Raw genomic sequence first — 21,903 nt, forward strand, 5'->3', positions numbered from 1 at the left:
TTATAAAGTAATTTTATAAAGTTAATAAAACAAAAATTAAATAAATAAACAGACATAATAATAATTAAAAACAAAATTTTGTATTAAATGAAACATAAAAAAGTCTACAAATAGTAATAATAAATAATTATTATTTAAAATATATTTGTCTAAAATGTGTCAAATAGATAATAATAATAATAACAACCAAAATTCAAAAAATTCAAAATACATATATTATTTTATTCATATACATATTTTTTTTCTCTCATATTAATTATTATTACTTATCATAAAATAGATTGAAAATAGTTTATTAAAATAAAGTTTGAAATAATAATAATAATAAAATTATTATTACACATCATAAGAATTTCTCCATTTTAAAAATTATTATTACACATCATAAATTATTAAAATTACAATAAAACAATTTTAAACTTGATTTTATTTATAAACTATTCCGCATATCGAAATCGCGCGTTTTCAATTGAAAACGCTTTCTCTTCGCGCCTTCGCCCATCTCTCTCTAGTCTCCATCACATACGCACTTACAGAAGCTGATAGGTTTTCTGAATACGTCGTTGAAGGTTCAATAGGAAACGATATCTTCATCATTCGGCAGCAGTCAGTTTAGTTTCGTCAATTCCTGGTATGTTTTCCTTCTGCAGATGAATATACTGTCGTTATGCTAACCACTTACAAAATTTCAACTAAAACTGTCAAATGCGCATGTATTCAGAACCCTAGGATGTTTGGTTTCCATTTTTGTCTCTTTTGACAGTTTTTTATGTTATCTCTGTATGTTCGTCTCTAATAGTTGTATATACGGGGCAGGATGAAAGAAAAGCTACTAAACTTCTTATTTGCTTAATTTCAGAACTTAGGAAGTTAAAGCCAATGGTGGCTTCTGGATTTCTTCACTTGAGTGGGGAAAAATTCATATAGATGTGAACTCCATGTGAGATTTTTCTTTCGCAATATTCTTTCTAAGTTTAAAATTAGTGACATTTTTGTTTATGTTTTGTAGGGAAACAGTTATATCCGGAAATTCTGATAATGTTGAAAATTTTGGATGGATATCATTTCAAACCAAAATAAGGGATTGAGTTGAGACATCCTTTTCTCATCATCAATACAAAGGCCCCCCCAAACAGCATTAGGTATGAATTTAGTTTTATAATGAGACAATAAACCCGTGCCCAATACAGACAATCCCCCATGCTAGTGGTCCATTTTGTTCACTAGATGACTTGCATCATCAGCATTAGATGATTTGGCTAAGACAGTTCTGTTCATACTTTTTTTAGTTCTTTACTGTTTAATAAGGTTACTGGTAAATGTTCCCAATACAGACAATCCCCCATGACAGTGGTCCATTTTGTCCATTAGATGACTTGCAGCAGCAGTAATTGATGATTTTGCTATGACAGTTCTGTTTTTACCTTTTTGTAGTTCTTTATTGTTTAATAAGGGTACTGGTAATGAAGGATTTATAATGTTCTAAATATGAGTGTACAGTGTGGGTTTGTTTTCACTAGCTAAAGCGGTAAAAATGTTGAACTTAAGAGGTTGGTGATGTTACAAGTTCGATTTCTACTGAAAACACCTTCATTGTAGTGAGGGTCATGACAGTGAGAAGTGGTTGTAGCCACTTTCTGAATAAAATACTCTGGTCTAAAAAACAAATGTGCTTGTTTTCATTCTCTCATAATGGACATAGTTGATATTTTTAAGAATGATTTCCATGCTGATCATAAATATTGTAGCTAATGTTTGGTTTAAGATCTGTTCAGTTTTATTACTAATGTAAAAGTTGAGGTACTGAGATATATATGTAAACAAATGTGCTTGTCTTCATTATTGTTTTAAGCTTATTATGCTTTTGTTTTTCTTTCTTTTTAGGTATATGGCTTGTCAGATTCTGAATGGTCAGAAGAGGCAAGGACTGCACCTCGAAAAGGTATGCAATTGTTCTGCATTTTGGAGGTTCGTTTTGTGATCAAAAGGCTTAATTAGTGGTGGGCATCAAGCACAATGTTTGCATGTACATAGGCTGATAACGATTGCTTGAATTATGGCGAAGTTTTTTGTTATCTTTTTTTTACACACCATTTTGCACTTCCAATATACTCATCTGTTACGTACCAACCTAGAGATCTTGGATTTGTAGAAGAAATGTTGGTGAGACTGAGAATGACATAAGCGAGAGATAATCCAGATTCAAGCTATTTCATTCATTACTCTAAACATTACATACTATACTATTTAAATTACTAATCCACTAATATACTAATGTACTCTACTAATTACCATACTACCCCTATACTATTACTAATATATCAGTCTTGTCTCATATGGATATCATTCCCTCATTTCTGTATGCCCCAGTTTCTTCTCTTTTGGTGGTTTGAATTAGTTGAAGTTAGATAAGTTTTGTTCAAGTTTTGTTCAAGTTTTTTCTCATTTTGTTTCAGAAACGATAAAACTGCTGTAAGTTTTGCTATTTATTTTCTACCTGGCTTTGATCATTGTTTCTGTGTTATTTATGATATAGACCTGGCGGGTTCTCTCCAACAACCTATCTGCCAGAAATTATCTTAAGCGTGGAAAGAGTGTACCAGTTGTTAAAATTCTCAGAGGTGTTAATCAACGTGACTCATATAAATTCTCAAAATCTGTACAAACAAACAGCAACTTGTTCACAGCAAATACCCAAGCTGGCGAGTCTCCAAGCTGCTTTGGAGATTCTTTCAAACGTCATACTAATAGTTTTGTAAGAAGTGGAAATGTTACGCGCAAACAGATTCACTATTGTGGACCAGTCCCTGGCAACTCTCATGTAAACTTTTCAAAAGGTACATCTAGTATTCACATTGACCATGTAATTGAATTTGAAGACTCTGGCACTGCTTTTTCTGATGCGGTTGATGATTCTGTCATCCATGAGGTAACCTGAACATTTAGTTGGCGTCAGATTCCTGTTTACTACAACTTTATCTTTTCATGTCCATCTCCCCATGCCCCAGCTGAGATAAATTATATATTTCCAATAATTTATTATAAGGATAATCAAATTTGGGTATGTACAGAACTACAGATGCTTAAAAGGGAACTCAGAGTTCTACTTGTCTACAGCATAAAAGATACATAAGTTAATGTTTAATGTTGCATCCAAAATTATAACATTTCTCAAGTTCCAGTGATGACTTGAGCTTGTTTGATGTAGGATTGTTTTGAAATAATTTGGTTATTTGAAAGAAAAAAAAACCTTGTTTGATGAAAAATTGATTATTTAGGGGTTATTTGGATTAAATGACTAAGATATCTTTTGCATTTACTATTTTAAAATATTATGAAAAATTAAGTTGGATATTTTAGTTGATAATTTGAATGATTTGATTGATTAAGTGATTGATGATAGGATAAGTAAATCCAAATAACCAAATCCTTGTTCTCTTGTGGATTTCTGGGATCAATGGATTGCGGTGCTTGGGGAGAACCATCAATCCTGAGTTGAAACGCGTCCCTCTATTCATGTGGTGGACAATCTGGAAGGAGAGGACATTCCAAAGAAAACATATTAGAAAAGAGAGGATCGAGGTTTCTTCCTTCACACATTCACTAACTACAGATGCTTAATCAAGAAAAGGGGAATTTGCACAAGATGGGGTTTTTTTGACTTGATAGGAATCTAACTACTGTATTTTGCTTTTGGTTTTCCTGTCTTTTCTTTCCCCGTCTATTGTAAAAAATGACCGCCTCTCGCGATCATTTTCAATTTAATACAATGTTGACCCTTTACAGATTTAAAAAAAAATAATCCAAATAACTCTTCATCAAACAAGGCCTTGATAAACAGTGGAAACTTTGTTATTCTTTAACAGAATCATTACCATGGGTTTAGGGTCTGAACTCTTGTAGTTTTTCTTGTTTAGATTCAAGTTTCTTATTTATCTTTGATGTTTTTCCAGAATATTGATTTTGACCAAATTGTCCTGGAGCACTACAAAAACCAATCAACTTGCACATCCCAGATATCAATTTCTAAGACTCCTTGTGTTTCTCCATTCATCCATGAAAAAGATGTGCTTAGGCATGAAGATGTATCTTTCCCATCAGAACTACGGGAGAACTGCTTACATGGTTCAATGGTAGCTATTTTTATTATTTATTATCTTTTACTGTGATTCTCCCTAACTTCCATAATCTTATTATCATTACTGGACTTGATACAGATAGGACTGCGTCCAGAATCCTCAAATCATTTACAAGATATCAAGCACAAACTAATTAACATAGCAGATGAGCTTCATGATAATGCTACTAACCTATCTTTAGATGATGTTGAAAAGCTTCGCCAAGAAAGGTTACAGTTGAATAAACAAGCTCACGAGCTTGAGAAGTATCTTCATGCTAAGGAAATAATTGAGGAAAATAAAAAAATACGACTTTCTTCATCCACAGCCTCTGTCAAGGCTTCCAAACATCAAACTCATCCTACTCTTGCATTCAAACTTGATTCAACACGATTGAAATCTCAGGGTCTCATGGTTGGTGATGGTGATGGGCATATTCATGATATGTGGAATCCATCATCATTGTCATTATCTTCCGTAGACAGGTTTCGTTCTTCATTGTTTGCCATGAAAAGGGAGCCTTATTTTCTAAAGAAGAATGTAGATGCTAAATATACTGAAGGTTTGAATGATGTAAAGTGGCAAAGTTGTGACTTCCCTTGGACAAAGAAGTTGGAGGTATGCTTTTCCCCCTAAAGCTATATATACTGTAATAAATTTATTTTTTTTGCATGCAACATTGTTTTTAAGCATATCACTAGCTTTATTGAACCTTCTTATTGCCAAATGTTTACGATGAATGTTCAAGGACTATAAATTATTTCTGGGCCGTTTTCAGGAAAATAACCAGAAATTGTTCGGTAATAATTCCTTCCGTCCCAACCAGAGGGAGATTATCAATGCCACAATGAGTGGCCATGATGTGTTTGCTCTGTTGCCAACCGGAGGAGGAAAAAGCCTGACATATCAGGTAAGTATTTTTCTTTTGGAAAATCTGTTCAATTTATGTTTCTTATTCTGGTTCTGAATATTATGGAGATCACCTATTGGATTTAATTGTTGAAGCAAAATTCTGGTTTTGACCCGTGTTCTTGTGGAGTGTGCTTGTGAGAAATAATATTTATCTAATATTCTAACAAACTGACCTATATATATTATCTGCTTGCAGCTTCCGGCTCTTGTTGGATCGGGCATAACCTTAGTGATATCTCCCCTTGTTTCACTTATTCAAGATCAGATAATGCACCTATTGCAGGTACTTCAAATTTTATCAATTGATATCCAATTTGGTTCTCTTCCTTCCGTGTATTTCACGTCTTATTCGAGGTATTTGTTCTTTCTAATGATTCTGCAGGCAAATATACCTGCTACTTATTTAAGTGCCAATATGGAATGGACTGAGCAACAGGAAATCTTGAGGGAGTTTTGCTCAGATTACTGCAGATACAGGCTCTTATATGTGACACCTGAGAAAGTTGCAAGGTGAGTTTGGAGCTGTAGCATAACTAGCAAAATGCTCTAGATGCTGCATATGACATAAAGATTTTGCATGCAATTTGGAATATATGCTCTTTTTCAGACTGATACTTACATCCTTATTGACTGGGTAAGACTTTGTTTAGGTTTGTTAGGATATCTAGCAATATGCAGATGTCACTATGAGGTTGATTGAAAAAGTAATTATTTTATTTTTTTAATACTTTTTTAGCATTAAAAGTTTGTGAACTAAAAGTTTGTTCACTTTTTTGACAAACAAAAGAGCAAAGATGAAAAGAAAAAAAAAGAAAGAAAACAGAAAAGGAAAATGTCCCACCTGCTTCCGCAAAATGTCCTTACGTTGATTGAAAAAGCATTTGATAGTTTGTAGACCTAGGTTGAGCTAAAAGTTGTAAGATTTATTGGGCAAGAAGTTGTTAAAGAAGCTCGAGACAATGTTAGTTGAATTGTATTATTAGGCAAGAAGTTCTGTTCCTTATTATTAATAAGAGCCATATTTTCTGTATAACCTACTGCATCTAATGCAGGAGCGATGTCTTACTGAGACAGTTGGAGAAGCTTCACGCTCGTGAATTGCTTGCTAGGATAGTAGTTGACGAAGCACATTGTATAAGCCAATGGGGCCATGACTTCAGACCAGATTACCAGGTAGAGACAAACTGATTGTTGTTGAACTTTTATGACAATATATTTGTCCTCAGAGCATTCTTTTGTTTTGTCTTAGGGCCTTGGTATCCTGAAACAGATGTTCCCAACAATACCAGTATTAGCTTTGACTGCAACTGCCACAACTTGTGTCAAAGAAGATGTTTTACAGGCCCTTGGCCTTGTTAACTGCATTGTATTCCGCCAAAGTTGCAACCGTTCGAATTTATGGTGAGTTCTTGAAGTATTTGAATTTCTGCAGAAGTTGAAATGACATATGTTTGGATTTTTTAGGTATTCTGTTGTTCCTAAGACAAAAAAATGTATGGAGGACATTGACAAGTTCATTAAAGATCACCATTTTGATGAGTGTGGTATTGTTTACTGTCTCTCAAGATTGGATTGTGAAAAGGTTGCTGAAAAGCTACAGGTTCTTCTCTCATCCTTGTAATCATATCCTACAGTTTCCTCTCTTCCCCAAAACAAAAAAAGTAAAAACCAGACTCAAAACCTTAAAGTACATGTAATGGGTCATATTGAATTGTAGGTGTAGGACCCATTTACGAACCTGAAGTTTGATGAAATATCAGATTAAGGTAGGATGATGTTTGGTTTTGTTTAAAATAGGATTTATAGTTTGAGAAAAATCAAATTGAGTCCCTTGTCAACAGTAATCCTTCGCCACATTTAAGTTCTATTTATTATTCCTCATTTGCTCATAACTTTAAGGTATTATTTAATGTGGGTTTATTTGAGATTATTTTCAAATAATTCACTACTCATCAATCACATCATTCAAATCATGAACCATAATACCCTCTATTTTTTTTATCAATTATTTATTGATTATATATTTACCCCCTAATGTGTTTTTACCCAAATATTTTCTATAACCTACATCAAACAAAGTTCTTTGGAAATATCCACTTAGTTGTTTAAATAACTTCAGATTAAACAAGGCTTAAGTCTTTCTTTAATTTCCACCCAACTCCTTAATTTTCACCTAACTCTTATTTTTATCATAGTTTATATTTTTTTCTAAAAAAGTGAGACGCTTTTTCATTGCTCCCCGTAATTGCGGAAACCGCAAGACCTGGGGGAGTGAAATAATGACCCAAAACACACTTTTATCAAAAGTTACGATTATCAAATAAAAAAAGCTCAAAATCAAATTTTCCTATTCTAGTGTAGAGTTCTACAATAGGAGCAATATATTTGTATATCTTTAATTCTCATTGTAATTCCCCCCACCCTAATTTGAGTCTTATTTTAACATTCTTACCACTGTTTAATACTTTAAACATTTAATTCTCGTTGGTTCCCTTTAAATGAAATTGGACTTAATTAAAAATGTATGTTTAATTTGAAATTATTATTAAATTAGTGCTGGGTTGGATAAAACTTAGAATTAAGATCTAAATATTGAATTTTAAGTACTAAATAATTTAAATATCAGAAGATAAAAAATTGAATTAACCAAATAAAACATCTAAATTTTAAGTACTCTATTTAAATTAGTTTGATAATATCTAAAATTAATATTTGAAAAATACATAAGACTATTTATTAATTATATTAGTTAATAAACTCAATATATTGATCCCCTCTTCTAGCTTAGCGACAAAAAATGTGGATATTCTAACCTAATTGAGGTCCTGGGTTTTAGCTGCGGCGCTTAACTCAAAAGAGTTGTAGAAGCAACGTTTGTTTAATATATTGAATTATATAATTTGATATATTAAATAAAAAATAATTAAAATAAATACTCATATTTTTTTTAACTTTTATATTAAATATTAATTTATAACTTATTAACGTAATATATATGGGAAATGATAAATATCACGACTCTGAAATCGCGACTCGCACAACGAAGGGACCTCGCTGTTATATAAAAGGGACCTGACTGTTATACAAAAGGGACTTCGCCGACTCAGGGTCACCTTTGTTAACAGCGAGGTCCCTTTTGTATAATAACGAGGTTTTTAAGTTGTGCGAGTCGCGATTTTCAGAGAAGTGATAGGTATTATTTCTCTCAATATTTATATATATATTTTCATCCCTCTCTATTTTATATTTTATAATTCGGATTTAGATCTGATATCATTTTTATTTTTTAGATGATGTTATAAATTAACCTCTTAATATTGAAAATTTGATGAATTGTGATAAAAAGAAGGTTTGTTGTACAGAAAAAAATGAAAAACTTAATACAACTTTATATATAGCATTAATTTTATTAAATTTTTTAGAATAGCATGTTTAGCTTTTAATTTTTAACATATTTTTATTTAAATTTTAAAAAATAAGTGATTATAAATATGTGTTGTCAAATAGACTTATATTAAATAAGTCCTTAATATATTAAATTAATTGATAAGTCGTTATTAAACTCTTTAGTTGTGTTTTTAGCCTTGATTATATTGATCATATTCTTTTTGAATAAGTTTCTTAAGCAAAATGACAAAAGCAACCATAAGGCTACTAATTTTATTCCACACTGTATTGATCATATTCTACTGTAGAGTTCTACATTAGGAGCTATATATTCATGTTTTCTATTGGAAATATTCCTGCAAGTTACTGGATTGTGGATTTCTGCTTTGACTTCTTCTTGCCAAAGCCAATAAAACCAGTAGACTATTTATAGGCTTTACATAACTTCTGCACATGTTAGCAGCAAGGATTGGTCACCAAATTTCAAGTTAGTCAAGAATCAAGACAATTAGTTAGATAAATTAGTATAAATAGTAGAAGGTTAATATTTTGTAAGGTGTGATTTGTTTAGTTTGGAAAAAGAATTCTAGTTCTCATCTCTCTGGTTGTAATTCTCAAATCCCATTTTTTGATTAGCAATAAATTGGTATTTTCTTCTTAATATACCACGTATCATAATGTTCCAGAAATATGGGCACAAAGCAACTTTTTATCATGCTAGTATGAACTCTGAACAAAGGGCTTTAGTTCAGAAGCAATGGAGCAAGAATGAGATCAATATAATTTGTGCTACTGTGGCATTTGGGATGGGTATGGTCTATTACAGTTTTCAATTGTAGCCATACAAGTTTCTAGATACACCTGTGTTGACATCAATATTTCAGGCATCAACAAACCAGATGTGCGCTTTGTCATTCATCACTCCCTTCCTAAATCCATTGAAGGCTACCATCAGGTATTGGTCTCTTCTTTAAAAGATACTTTGATGGAACAAAATGACACTTCTTGGTCACACACAACTATAAATTTTAACCAAGCTTTTTCCTCCATTTACAATTTACAGGAGTGTGGCCGAGCTGGTAGAGATGGTCTCCGCTCATCTTGTCTGTTGTACTATAGCTACAATGATTATGTAAGATGCTTATTTTCTGTTTTGATGTTGTAGAGTGCAAATCTTCTTACTTAATTTTTCAGTTGGACCCTTGGATAGCTAATGTCACCATGTGGCTTTCTTGATAGATAATTTTATTTCAGAATCTTTTGTTTTAATATTTGTTACAAATACTGAAGCAATTAGCAGACAAAAGTTAAGATGGAGGGTCCCCCACTGATCCACGTTATATAAAGCTTGAACTGTTGCCCTAAACTAAAAGGCTAAGATTAAACTTCATCCATCGTTGTAAATTTAAAGAGTATTCCCCATTTGGAAATACTTAGGCCAAACAGCCTTGATTGATGAAGGGTATAACCCCTTATTCTATCATCAATCACTTTATCAATCATATCATTTAAAATACCCAACATTCTAAAGTATTAAATACAAAGGATACTTTATTTAACCCAAATAATTAACTTCTTTGTTTTCTTCAAAAAAAATCGACTACATCAAAAAGCTCTTATTAATTTTGTTTCTGCACCTGGATTCATTTCCACATCAAACTGTTTTTTTTATTCTTCTAGAAAAAAAAATCTTATTTGTCTTTGTATCTGAATTTAACTTCCCCAAAACAGTTATTGGCAGTTAGCTTATGCTATTATAAATATAGCCAAATGTAACATAACCATGATATGAAATATATGAATGAAGTCTTCTCTTCTTCTTTCCCCTTCTTGGATCAGTATTCTAGTTTATTTTCTGCAGATAAGGGTCAAGTATATGATTACTGAAGGAGTGACAGAGCAAAGTCCTTCCCACTCCAGATGTAGTCGTGGGAATTTTATCGGTTCCGGAATAATAGAAACAAATAATGAGAATCTTCGAAAAATGGTACCCAGCACAAAACATTTTTTTAATGTTTCTGCTAGCACATGTCAGATCAATTTCCTATGAACTAACTGGATTGCAAAAACATTCAGGTCAGTTATTGTGAAAACGATGTTGAATGTCGACGAATTCTACAGCTCGTTCATTTTGGCGAAACATTTGATGAACTCAACTGCAATAAAACATGTGACAATTGCTCCAAGAAGAAAGAACATGTTGAGAAGGATGTGACTGAGATTGCAAAGCAATTGGTCAGCAATATATCAATTTATTTATTCTAGTTGACTGACTGAAATCATATTACTTCTCAAGTGTATAATTATTTTTGAGGAATTTCCTTCCATTTAATTGAAACTCAGTTGTTTTCTTAACTGATTCAAACTGGTGATTATATCTTATTCTGGGTTATTCTTTTGTTTAGGTTGAGTTGGTAAAGTTAACAAGGCAGCAGTTCTCATCATCTCATATCTTAGAAGTTTACAGAGGTTCCCTGAGCCAACTTGTAAGTTTTCCTAGAGGTTGTTTGTTGTAATTTTGATGAAAAATATTTGGATTAAATTATCTTTTATTTTATATTTAAAATGTTATAAAAACAAAATAAGGGGATTTAATCTAAATAACCCTTCATTAAACAAGGCCCTAGTGTCTTGTACATGTGAGTAAATTGTAATGCTGTGAAAATTCAGGTAAAGAAATGGGGACACGACACTTTGAGCTTGCACGGAGCTGGAAAACACTTGGCCAAAGGGGAAGCCTCTCGGATACTGCACCATCTAGTTGTTGAGAATATTCTAATGGAGTATGTGAAGAAGAATGATGTTTATGGGTCTGTTTCCTCCATACTAAAGGTAAAAGCTTGAATTGGTTAAATCATTACACTATGTACTTCTTGTTTGAAGATTCTCATAAAATCTGTTTGGACAACCTTACAGACAAATCATTCAAAGGCTTACAATCTATTTGCTGGTCGTCAGAAAATTAAGTTAAGGTTTGTGATTTTTTAACTTCCAAAGATATATAATAATTAGTTAGTTTAATTATCTCTAAATTTGTATGCATAGGTACAACATATTATGCTAATATTATATTAAAATCTCTCCTCTCCATTTGAAATTCCCACACCTTCTATAGCTAATATCCAAACAATTGATAGTCTATGTTGTTTCTATTACATTTTTCAAAACCCAAGATTTCATTAAACCTCTGTTCTCGAAACTTCTCGAAACTGTTCATGTCCACTTAAAGATGGATTCTCTATGGCATTGCTACAAAATTTGCATTTCTCACGTCGTAGTTAACACCACTCTGTAGTCACTTCGATGTTACTTGCTTATAGTATTTTCTACTCTTCTTTACACCGTGCCTTGATTCCTTATCAGGGATTAGTGACTCTAATATATGGCATAATGTTTTAGGTCCATTTTCATATAACTAACTAGTGTTGGAGACAAAGCATTGCGTTAAATATATATATTCTTGTTTTGCTCTTGTTTAATTTTCCTTTTATGTTATCTAGTATTTTGACTTAGATCTTGTTTGATGTAGATTATTGAAATTAGGGGTATAAATATGTTTTTTTTACATAAAGGGTATTTTGATGATTTATATGAGTATTTGGATAGTGGGTTATTTGAAACTAATCTCAAATAATCCCACAGCAAACAAGGTCTAATTTACTCTCTTGAGTGTAGCCATTGTACTCAATAGGTGATTAAAATGAAGATTCTGTTCGCCTCTCAGCTTTTTACATATTTTTACGATGATATCAACATTGAGCAATTCTTGCAGATTCCTTTCCTCTGCAAATGCATTGAAAACCCCAACAAAATTAGGATCTGGAATACAAAGTCCTGCTATAGAGAAGGAGACGACTCCAGCTCAACATGAAGTTGAATCTCTAATGTTTTATTATGTGTAAATTAGACTTCCTCTGTTAACTATTCATTATTCATTCGGTGATTGCTAATATGAGTTATTTAATAATCTTCCATATAGAATCTCTCCGCCAAGCTGTATACGGCTCTAAGAAGACTTCGAACTGTTCTCCTTAAAGAAGCCGGGGATGGAGTTGTGGCCTACCACATTTTTGGGTGCATTCACTATTTATTCTCATCATTTTCAACTTGCCTGTTTTTCTAAAAAAAATAAAAAAATTTGTTTGATGAAAAGTTAGTTTTGAGTTAAATGATAAAAATATCTAATCAGGGTACTTGGGTTTTTAGTTGAATTAGCACATAAAAATACAAGCAGTAGATTTTGTTGACATGATTTTTACTTGTTTTGTTTGTTTGTTATTAGGAATGTGACATTGCATGAGATGAGCCAGATAGTTCCTAGAACCAAGGAAGAACTACTTGAGATCCATGGCATTGGCAGGTATATATCATAGGCTTCTTCAATAATGTTTTCGTTATTTTTACTCAACTTGATCATCTTTACATCAATATTCTACACAAAAACTTCCCTAAACAAACGAGCCCTACTCAATTTGAGACTTAAGAACATGCACTATAAGATCTCTTCAAGTCTGAACTAATCAATCAGTGTTTTCTTTTTTTTTTAAATTGATTAGTGTGAAGGTTAGCAAGTATGGTGATAGGGTTCTAGAAACCATTGAAGCCACTATCAAAGAACATGAACAATAGAAGTTGCAACTGCAGTAGTAGAGTACAGACTGACTACAAAGGATGATTTCATGGAAGAGAAGTACAGTGAAATACAACATAATTCTTTGATTTGATTTTACTATTTATTATTATTATTATTATTATTATTATTATTATTACTAACAAACTATTTATTCGTTCAATGCTTTGCAGTTGGAGAAAGGCTTAAAATCGAAATCTCGACCTTCTCTTTCAGGTAAATTATGTTGTTGTATTAGTTTAGTTACTGTAAAATGCATTTTTTTATGTTTAGAAACCACTTTACATTCTCTCCCTGTTTTTGCTTCAATTTGAATTAAGGTTATTTGAACAAAATATCCATCCAAATAAAGAAAATTATCAGACAATATTTTGATATTAGGGGTTGAAATGGACATTTTAATTAATCTATTTAAATAGGGCAATAACAAGAATATTTATAGTGGAAGGCGATTGTTCAAAAATTTCGCATAACTCTTTGTGATTCTCGTGAATCCGAATATTTATAGTGGAAGGCGATTGTTCAAAAATTTCGCATAACTCTTTGTGATTCTCGTGAATCCTACTACGCACATGGAATCGACCCAAACCTTTTAATTCACGCAAAATTGGCTATCCTTTGTTCAGCTGTGTCGGCTAAGTGTCTTTTAGCTGGGTTAAACTTTTTTTTTTTTAAGAAATAATTATTATTATCAATGGTCAGTCTATTTTATTTTATTTACAAATTTTTACCTTATAAGTTAAATTTTATACAAAGTTTTTTGTTTGGATGTAAGGCCAAATATGGATATTGATTTTTTTTAGTATAACTAAAAAAATATATACAGTAGGATGTTTGTAACTAATATACATAGATTTTTTTCTTGAAGAAAAATAAATAATTTAACAAGCTACCTTTACCTTCTCTAGTAAGTTAGAAATACAAATAATATATAATTTTAGAAACTAAATTCCAAACAAAACTAATTAAGTAAATTAACAAACAAATAAAAGGCAATCTATATATAGACAATTAATTGTTTGACATGTTCTTGGTCATTTCAACATACCATGAGCTATGTAGATTCCTGGAAACCCTAGCCATAACCGATATTCCTTTGGCCATTGCCATCACCTCACAGACCATGAAAACTGCACCAATCGGTTTCATAGCCATTGCAGCCAACTCCCTCCCATTAGATCCTCCTACAAAGGCGCCTCCTCTTGCAGCCAAATAAACAGCTCTCAAAACCCTATTAAAAACTGGGTCCCCAGATTGGAGGCTTTTCTTCAACATACTAGTCATTACGTTCTTAATTGATGACCTGCCGTTGTCGTCGTTACAACTAGTCTCAACGTATTTAAAGAGGATTTCCACGATTTCTTTGATACCAGTGTTTGAAACTTTCTTGAGAAGTTTTATGAGTTCCTTAACACAACTTAACAACAATTTGTCCATGTCTATCTCCTTGTTGGATGTTGTTATTCCATTACCATGCATGATTTGCCGCATTACTAACATGCTGCAACAAAGAGTTAAATATATTGGGCTTGTTTGATCTTGGGCTATGACATCAAAATTTGGTTAGAAAAAGTGGATTAAATTATTAAATAAACATTATTAAGTTTGATTTTTGACAATGAAAAAATTGTTATAGTTCAAATAACCCAAGGCCAGTTGACGACCCTGGATTGGTTAGGTTGTTTTGATCTATGATGAGACAGAGAGAGACTAACCTGGTCGAGGTTACAACAATAGTTTGGAATCGAGCCTGAACTTTTCTAAGCCTTAAAAGATTTAGCTTCATAGTTTCAGGTAAAGATTCTTCCGTTAGACTTGTAACACCGCTCACTAGCTTTAACAGCCCAAGCCTAACCGACAAATCAATCTTCTCACCCGTGCAGCATTCTGCAACTTTATCATCTAATCCCATAAAACAAACAACTTTAATGTTATAAAACTAAAGGGACAATATTTGGTTTATATAATATTTTGATTGACTCTCTTTGATTGTGTAGCATATGTATTTTGCAGAGACAAAAAGAGGATCGCCAAAATTGTAGTCTTGATCTGGATTCTGGACCAAGAGCATAAAGAAAAGCAAGATATTTTGTAGGAGTTTCTAGGGTTCATTCCACCAAATCAAGAAAATTGTAACTTGAAATTGTTTCAATCAGTTTTGCCCTGCCTGGAATGCTTGGAAGTATTTGATTATTACCTTCCATTGTTGTTAAAACTAATAGAGTTTTACAAGTTTTCCCTTTATTGCTTGATACCAAAATTGAGAAATTGAAGAACAGATTCATCCTTTAATTGATTTATTACTTAATTCTCTATCATGACATTGGACTAGTGGATTAGATTACAATCTTCATCTTTTAAGATTGTCGCCTTATATCGATTTTCCCTTCTTTTTTTGGTATCCCAAATCATTAATATAAACTTTTAGCATTTCAAAGAGAAGAAAAGATTTGACAATGTTACTTGTACCTGTATCAGTTGCAGATGTAGAAAGGATTGGAGTTGCCAAGTTATTTCCACCAGTTCTAAGTGTGACCGATGGGAAATCTGTTGATCGATACTGAGCCAATCCGAGAACACAATTTGTGTGTTCAGCCCACTCCTCATCTTTGGTATTCCAAACGGATGAGATCCATTCCAAAGTCAAGGGCAAATTTGTCAACGCATCAGATGGAGGTCCATAACGATTGCCAAAAGCCTTCTTTAAGTACTCCAGACCAGCAGGCCCCTTGAGAACTGGCTCCATTAGTCTTATTCGCGCTTTGCTAATTTCTTGTTTAAGTGCCTGCAGAAAAAAACACAGATTAGCAAGCACCATATAAAATTGAATAAATGATAGGATACTGGTTACCTGTATTTGTTGGAGCACAAAACGGAGACCTTTAACCAATGCTATAATATAATTGTTTGTCCTGTCTCCAATTTGACAGATTTCAGCTAATTCGGTCAATAGTTTCTGATGCTCTGTCTTCAGATTATCTTCATCAGCTGGAGCTGAAAGTTTCCTCAGAACAGTTAATGCATACTCAAGAATTCTCCCAAGATAATCCATGTCTAGTTCACCAGAATCCAACACCTGCATTTCAAAAAAAAAAAAAATCAATGTTATTAAGTGAAAACTGAAAATATACTATTATTGTCTTTTGCTTAACATTCTAAGGGCTTGTTTGATGTGGTTTATTTGGATTTATCTCACCACTTGTTCCATCAAATCGTTAACTAAAATACTAAAATATTGTTACTTTATTTTTTATAGTTTTAAAATGTTAAATACTAAGGATATTTTGGTCATTTTATCCAAATAAACCATTGTTTACACATCAAACAATAATTTTTTGAAAAAATGTGTTACTACCTGAGAGAAAACGTCTACATCAATCGCTTCACAAATTTCCTCCTTCCAGCTGCGAGGAGCCATGCCACAAATTTCATCCCTAACCTCCCTTAGTAGTTGAACAACTCTGTTATTGTTAGCCTTCTCCTCTTTCATTGATTCAAGTACACAATCCCAGAAAGCCTTCTCCATTGTTTCTTTTATCAAGTCCTGCAATGAAAAACAATTGAATTGGACAATTAAGGCATTGGTATTTTTTTTTTCATTTCCAACTGTAACGAGTTCTGGTAAAAATATAGGAAGTACATTCATAAAAATAAGCCAAATGATCAAGAAAAACAACAGAGGCTTCGCATCTTCAAACTTGTAGCAGTAATTTGGAGATAGAATTTGAACAATAACATTGAAAATTTAGCCCTTTCTTTGTATAACATTCATCGTATTCTGGTTTGTAAGGGCTAACAATTGTTCCCTAGGAAAAGTTGCAAGTTAAATATGTGAATCACACTGCACTAACCTTCAATTGATTCCGGTCTTCATCAGGGTGATGGAGCTCATCAGCAAATACAGAACCCTGTTCATGAATCATTTCATTGACAATCATCTCATTCTCCATAGCCAGCTCCCCATGTGATTGCTTGTTTAAGCTGCTATGAGGAATAAACAAGCCTTCTTTGGAATGAGAAGTGGAGTCATCCTTAAACAAAGAGTGAACTGCACAGCTTGGAGTCTGATCACCACCCTTACCCAGATTTACTTCTTTATCTGGATTTGGTGAGGAGTGCAGAGAAGAAGAAGAAGAACATGGGATGTTGGATGATAACTTTTTTTTGATTGGTGACACAGCATGACTTCCATTCTGTTTTGCATTAAAATATTCCATGCGTGTGTTAGAAAGCGCAGATTCCATACGTTCAATACCAGCATCTCCACACAGATAATGCAGATTTTGTTTCAAAAGTTTCTGATCTTCATTGGCCTGCATCAACAATGTTTTATCATTATTCAGCATACCCAGTAGGTTTTATTTCTAACAGAATCATAAATATATAAACAGCTCAATTCCAGCTAAAATATTTAAGGACTTGCTTGAGCTAGAGTTATTTTCAAATAACCTTGTTTGATGTAAGTTATTGAAAATCATGTTATTCTGAATAAAAAAACATTAAGGGTATAAATATATATTAAAAAATCATGTAAGGTATTTTGATTTTTGAAAGAGGTCAACTTTTTTCATTAGAAGAAAAATGAACGCAAAAAGCGTTCAAACATAAGGAGAATTATAAAAACAGAATAACAAAAAGAAGTGAAACAAGGGAAAAACAAGGGCACTACAAGATTAAATGACAATAAGATGAAAAAATTCTCATCCCATGCAAAATCTCCTTTTCAAGTAGAAATGAGAGTGTGATGGTTATTTTGTTTAATGATTTGAATGATGTGATTGATTAGTAGAAAGTTGATTGGATAGTGGGTTATTTGGAATTAATCTCAAATAATCCAACATCAAACAAGGCCTAAGTTTCCAATGTAAATGAAGATTGCAGAAATTAAAGCAAAAATTATGTATTCAAGTTGAATAGATATAGTATCCATAATTTATTGGATCCTATTACAGGAAATTCTTCAAGCATTAAGGAACTTTAAAGTTCAGATAGTAAGACCTGATTTTGGATGGCTTTGATATCCGGAGTAAGTTCACCAGCTTCTTCATTTCCCACCAGTTTGCGAGTTCGAATTTTAGAGAGCTCAAGTTGGCAAGCAGCTTTTACCAAATTTTCCTCCAACAGTTTAACATCTTTTATCTTCCACACCACAAAGCTTTTCAAGTATGAACACCATGCAGCATCAAAAGCAGCCAGCTGAGATCTGAAAGTCAATCTTTTTGAGAGCACGGGATCATAACCTTCATCTGAATTCACAATAGGTCCACCAAGCATTATTTGGATCAGAAAATCAAACTCCTTAACAAATGTTTCTGCAGCATTTGCCAGAGCAATTTCACGCTCTCCTTTATCACTGAAAACTGCACCTGGATGACACAAGATCATATATGCACAAAGTACAATTCTCACTTGGTACCTTGACAACGCGACTGAGGCTTTGCCTATTTCTTTGGTGGACTCAAATTTATTCCTCTCTTTTGGAGAAACAACCCCCTTAAGAAGATACTGAATGTCATTCCACCTGGAAGGGCTTGTAGTTGCAAGAGACTTTGATATTTTATAACGAATTTCAAGACGTTCAAGTAAGCTTCTAACAGTTTGAAGAGTAGTAGGTGTGTCGATAAGGTAAGCAAACTTCTCAAATGGTATATTCTTGACAGTTTTCTCTTTGATATTCAAAGCTTCATATGCTTTTACCAAATTGAAGGTAGTTTTGTTTGTTTTCAGGAAACGTCTCCAGCACCTACATAAATGATAACTTGATAAGGGTGGTATGTCAGTTGCCAAAAATTGCTCTTAGCAAGACAAGATAATACAATGTAGCAAGAGAAATGGAAAAAAAATGCAAATGTCTAAAAGCACGAATCAAAGAGTTTCAAGTATGTTGGCCTTTAGAAAGGAGAACTGAGTATGGGAAGGCTCTATTTGCACATAAAAGTCACCACAGAAAATAGCATCCTGATGTTGTCATTAATGGGAGGCAGTTAGAGGAATGTGTGCTTGATAAAGATGAACCACATAATTTGCTAACTTACAATGCTAATTGTTTGGGAAGGTAATCAGCCTGCTCATGCATTTTATTCCATTGAAGATTAACCGAACTGTCATGCCTTACCCTCCTCTGCCTTAAAAATTCAGCTCTTTGTCTCTTTGCCTATACAGCATATGCAACTCATAAATGAATTTGGGATAGCTAAAACCAAAGCAACTAAATTTTGAAACTCCTCAAAGATCAATTGAAGTTGAAAAATATATAGAACAATGCATTTATACCTTTTGCAACCTGTTATCAAGTGAGTCCTTCATGCTTCTCCTTACAGCCTCATGGTGTTGAAGGACAGATTTTGTTGCCTTTTGCACTTTCTGCATCCTAATTACCGCCCTCTTCTTTTCAGCATCCAGCAGCCTTAATCGCTTAGTCTCAGCAGATGCACGCTTATGGAGGATTGCTGCATGTACACATTCCTTGTATCTGTTCTCATGGGTTATCCTTTGTAACAGTGAACGAGAAGTCCTCTCATTAAGTGTAGCCCTCTTCTGCCTGTCAGCTTTGAGTAAAAGCAGTCTGTTAGCCTCTGCTTGCTGAACGCGTGATTCCACTTTGGTGACAAGTTCAGCACGTTCCTTCTCACAACGTAATTCAACTCCAGTTCTGGCAGCTTGCCGCAACTCGTCCATCTTAGTTAGGCGCATCCTAGCATTTGCCAATATGCTCAACCTGACATTATTAATCCAATTCATTTCTTCCCTAAGAAGCATATGTTTATGATAAACAAATAAGTCATAATCAACACCTAATCAACTATTTCACATCACAGGTTTTGGTCAACCCAATTTAAGTCATTGTCATCTAAAAATGAAACAAATTTAATGAACACAAGTACACAACAAAGAAAAAAGATATAACCTCTTCTGTTCAGCAGCCTGTAGCTTAGCCTCAAGACGCTGACTAGGGTCATCTTCACTAAAAAATGATTTTGAGGGGCTTCTTGGTTTTAAGCGAGCCTTACTTGACAATTCTTTATAGTAATTCTGCATTCAAACAGACAAAGTTTTAATACGTTATACAAATCCCTTAGTCCAGCTAGCTAATAATAATGACCACGAATGATGAATGTCTAAGGAAGTATCCACAAAAGAAGCAGAGCAAAAAGTTTGTCCAAGAAAGCATACATTTCAGAAGTAATGTGCAAGATTGATATGAAGGAAAGAAAACGAACTATATTGTTTATGGAAACAAGACAAGATAGAATAGCAGTTTATTGTACTCGAGGGAATATAAACAAGATATTACCAAGACGTAGAGAAACAAAAAAAATCAGGTACAGTCTCTATTCATCTTGTGTTCTACGCAACAAAGAACCTAATCTTTTAAGTTCTACCTAACACAAGAAAGTTCCTTCGTCATCAAGGGAATAAGATTTTCAAGTAATTAGATATGTAAAACTACAAACGAGCGATGATCTAGGGCTCCAACTTCAAGAGTTCCTCAAATTAGAACTATATAGTAAAACTGAAACAAATCGTATGAAGTACATTTCTACTTTTGTAAAAGGAAGTGAATATGAATATTCATCACGATGCATTAAACTCATCGTCAATCAGTTATTAAAAAATAATTAAAAGAAGTTGAAACAAACGTTTCTACGAAGATCTGCATCTCGAAGCTTCGCTTCAATTTCCTCAACAGAGGACGGAGATGACGATTTGGTCTCCAGAAGCCTCCTCCGAAGCCTCCGAGGAATCCTTGAAGGAGACGAAGCCACATCATCGTTCGCCGGAAACTCCATAACAATACCAGCCGACATACCGATCTCCGGCGACTCCATGAGTAGTTAATTTCGATCTCAACAAAATTACCTCGGAACTTTTCAAATTTGGATCGGTTTATGGAAATTTGAAGAGAGATTGAGATTGGAGTACAAATACAAACCGAAAAATGGCTACATACAGAGAGATGGAGAGATGAAGAAGAACAAGTTCAGAAAATGGAAGACATCTGATCGCTCTCTCTCTTTCTTCTTTCTCTCTCGGTCGCTCTGTACTGAACTACTGATCGTTTATTTACCGCTTTACTGTTTTGCTGTGTAAAGGAGAAGGACTAATGAGAAAAGAATATCAAATATCCCCTTAAATCTTATTGTTTTACTTAAAAAAAATAAAATTCATAATTTTTCAATGTTCATAGTTTATAGTGTCTCACTTTGTAATGTCTTATTCAAATCTAATAGTTTGTATTTTTGTAATGAAAACGAGGTTAGTTTAATCGTCCCTATCGAATTTCCTCATCAATTTGGTACGTCCCAATCGAATTTGCTCATTGATTTGGCACAAGAAATTTGATCATGTGCAATTTTTGTAACTCTTAGTCAATTACTTAAAAAAAAAAATTTGTACTCACACCGAAAAGTTGACATATACATCGTATAAATACGTTTTAGAATATTTAAGAGCAACTTCAACGGGCACGCAAATCACATTATGCGTGCCCTTTTTCACTCCAACCAGACCATTTGCAAACCCAAAATGCGTTTGGATGTCTCTCCTCCAACTAACCTATATTTGGGTTTTCACTATTAATTCCCCCATTTTGGCCATTTTTTTAAAATGGCCCTCAATTTATTTATTTTTAATTTTTTTTATATATAACCTTATATATCTATAATTAAAATTAAGCTTTAAACTTATTTTTTTTCTTTTTAAGATAAAAGTTATAATATTTTTAAATGTATAGTTAAATTATTAAATTATATTATATTTAAAATTTTATCTAATTTATTTTTTTTATTAATAATGTTTGTTTATTTATATGTATTATTTAATTATTTTTGTTATGTATGAATTATTAATATATAA

General features: G+C 33.0%; 2 protein-coding genes across 9 annotated transcripts; one reads left to right on the plus strand and one right to left on the minus strand.

Moving 5' to 3' along the window:
* The first annotated feature begins 458 nt into the window (after positions 1–458).
* LOC124919021 (ATP-dependent DNA helicase Q-like 4A) lies at positions 459–15,320 on the plus strand. Of its 7 annotated transcripts, XM_047459126.1 has the most exons (27): positions 460–631; positions 860–940; positions 1,010–1,142; positions 1,885–1,942; positions 2,537–2,929; positions 3,954–4,133; positions 4,218–4,736; positions 4,897–5,028; positions 5,227–5,313; positions 5,413–5,540; positions 6,083–6,203; positions 6,280–6,431; positions 6,495–6,630; positions 9,104–9,227; positions 9,302–9,372; positions 9,481–9,549; positions 10,279–10,404; positions 10,494–10,652; positions 10,823–10,903; positions 11,088–11,249; positions 11,334–11,389; positions 12,190–12,313; positions 12,397–12,491; positions 12,700–12,777; positions 12,974–13,107; positions 13,221–13,263; positions 15,061–15,320. In XM_047459126.1, the coding sequence occupies exons 4-25, from the start codon at positions 1,889–1,891 to the stop codon at positions 13,044–13,046; spliced, it is 3,120 nt and encodes a 1,039-aa protein (XP_047315082.1). In that variant the 5' UTR covers positions 460–631; positions 860–940; positions 1,010–1,142; positions 1,885–1,888; the 3' UTR covers positions 13,047–13,107; positions 13,221–13,263; positions 15,061–15,320. The 7 variants fall into 7 exon arrangements, with proteins under 7 accessions (XP_047315087.1, XP_047315082.1, XP_047315081.1 ...); XM_047459125.1 differs by lacking the exon at positions 1,010–1,142; XM_047459130.1 differs by lacking the exon at positions 1,010–1,142 and having other exon boundaries at positions 12,190–12,289.
* LOC124919019 lies at positions 13,997–21,106 on the minus strand. Of its 2 annotated transcripts, none has more exons than XM_047459124.1 (11): positions 20,688–21,106; positions 19,955–20,079; positions 19,321–19,765; positions 19,083–19,201; positions 18,046–18,790; positions 16,899–17,360; positions 16,403–16,591; positions 15,899–16,123; positions 15,517–15,832; positions 14,763–14,949; positions 13,997–14,548 (listed from the first exon to the last, which is right to left on the minus strand). In XM_047459124.1, the coding sequence occupies exons 1-11, from the start codon at positions 20,874–20,876 to the stop codon at positions 14,059–14,061; spliced, it is 3,492 nt and encodes a 1,163-aa protein (XP_047315080.1). In that variant the 5' UTR covers positions 20,877–21,106; the 3' UTR covers positions 13,997–14,058. The 2 variants fall into 2 exon arrangements, with proteins under 2 accessions (XP_047315080.1, XP_047315079.1); XM_047459123.1 differs by having other exon boundaries at positions 18,046–18,805.
* Between the last annotated feature and the right edge of the window lie 797 nt (positions 21,107–21,903).

Source organism: Impatiens glandulifera, chromosome 1 (assembly GCF_907164915.1).
Source record: "Impatiens glandulifera chromosome 1, dImpGla2.1, whole genome shotgun sequence".
Lineage (NCBI taxonomy): Eukaryota > Viridiplantae > Streptophyta > Magnoliopsida > Ericales > Balsaminaceae > Impatiens > Impatiens glandulifera.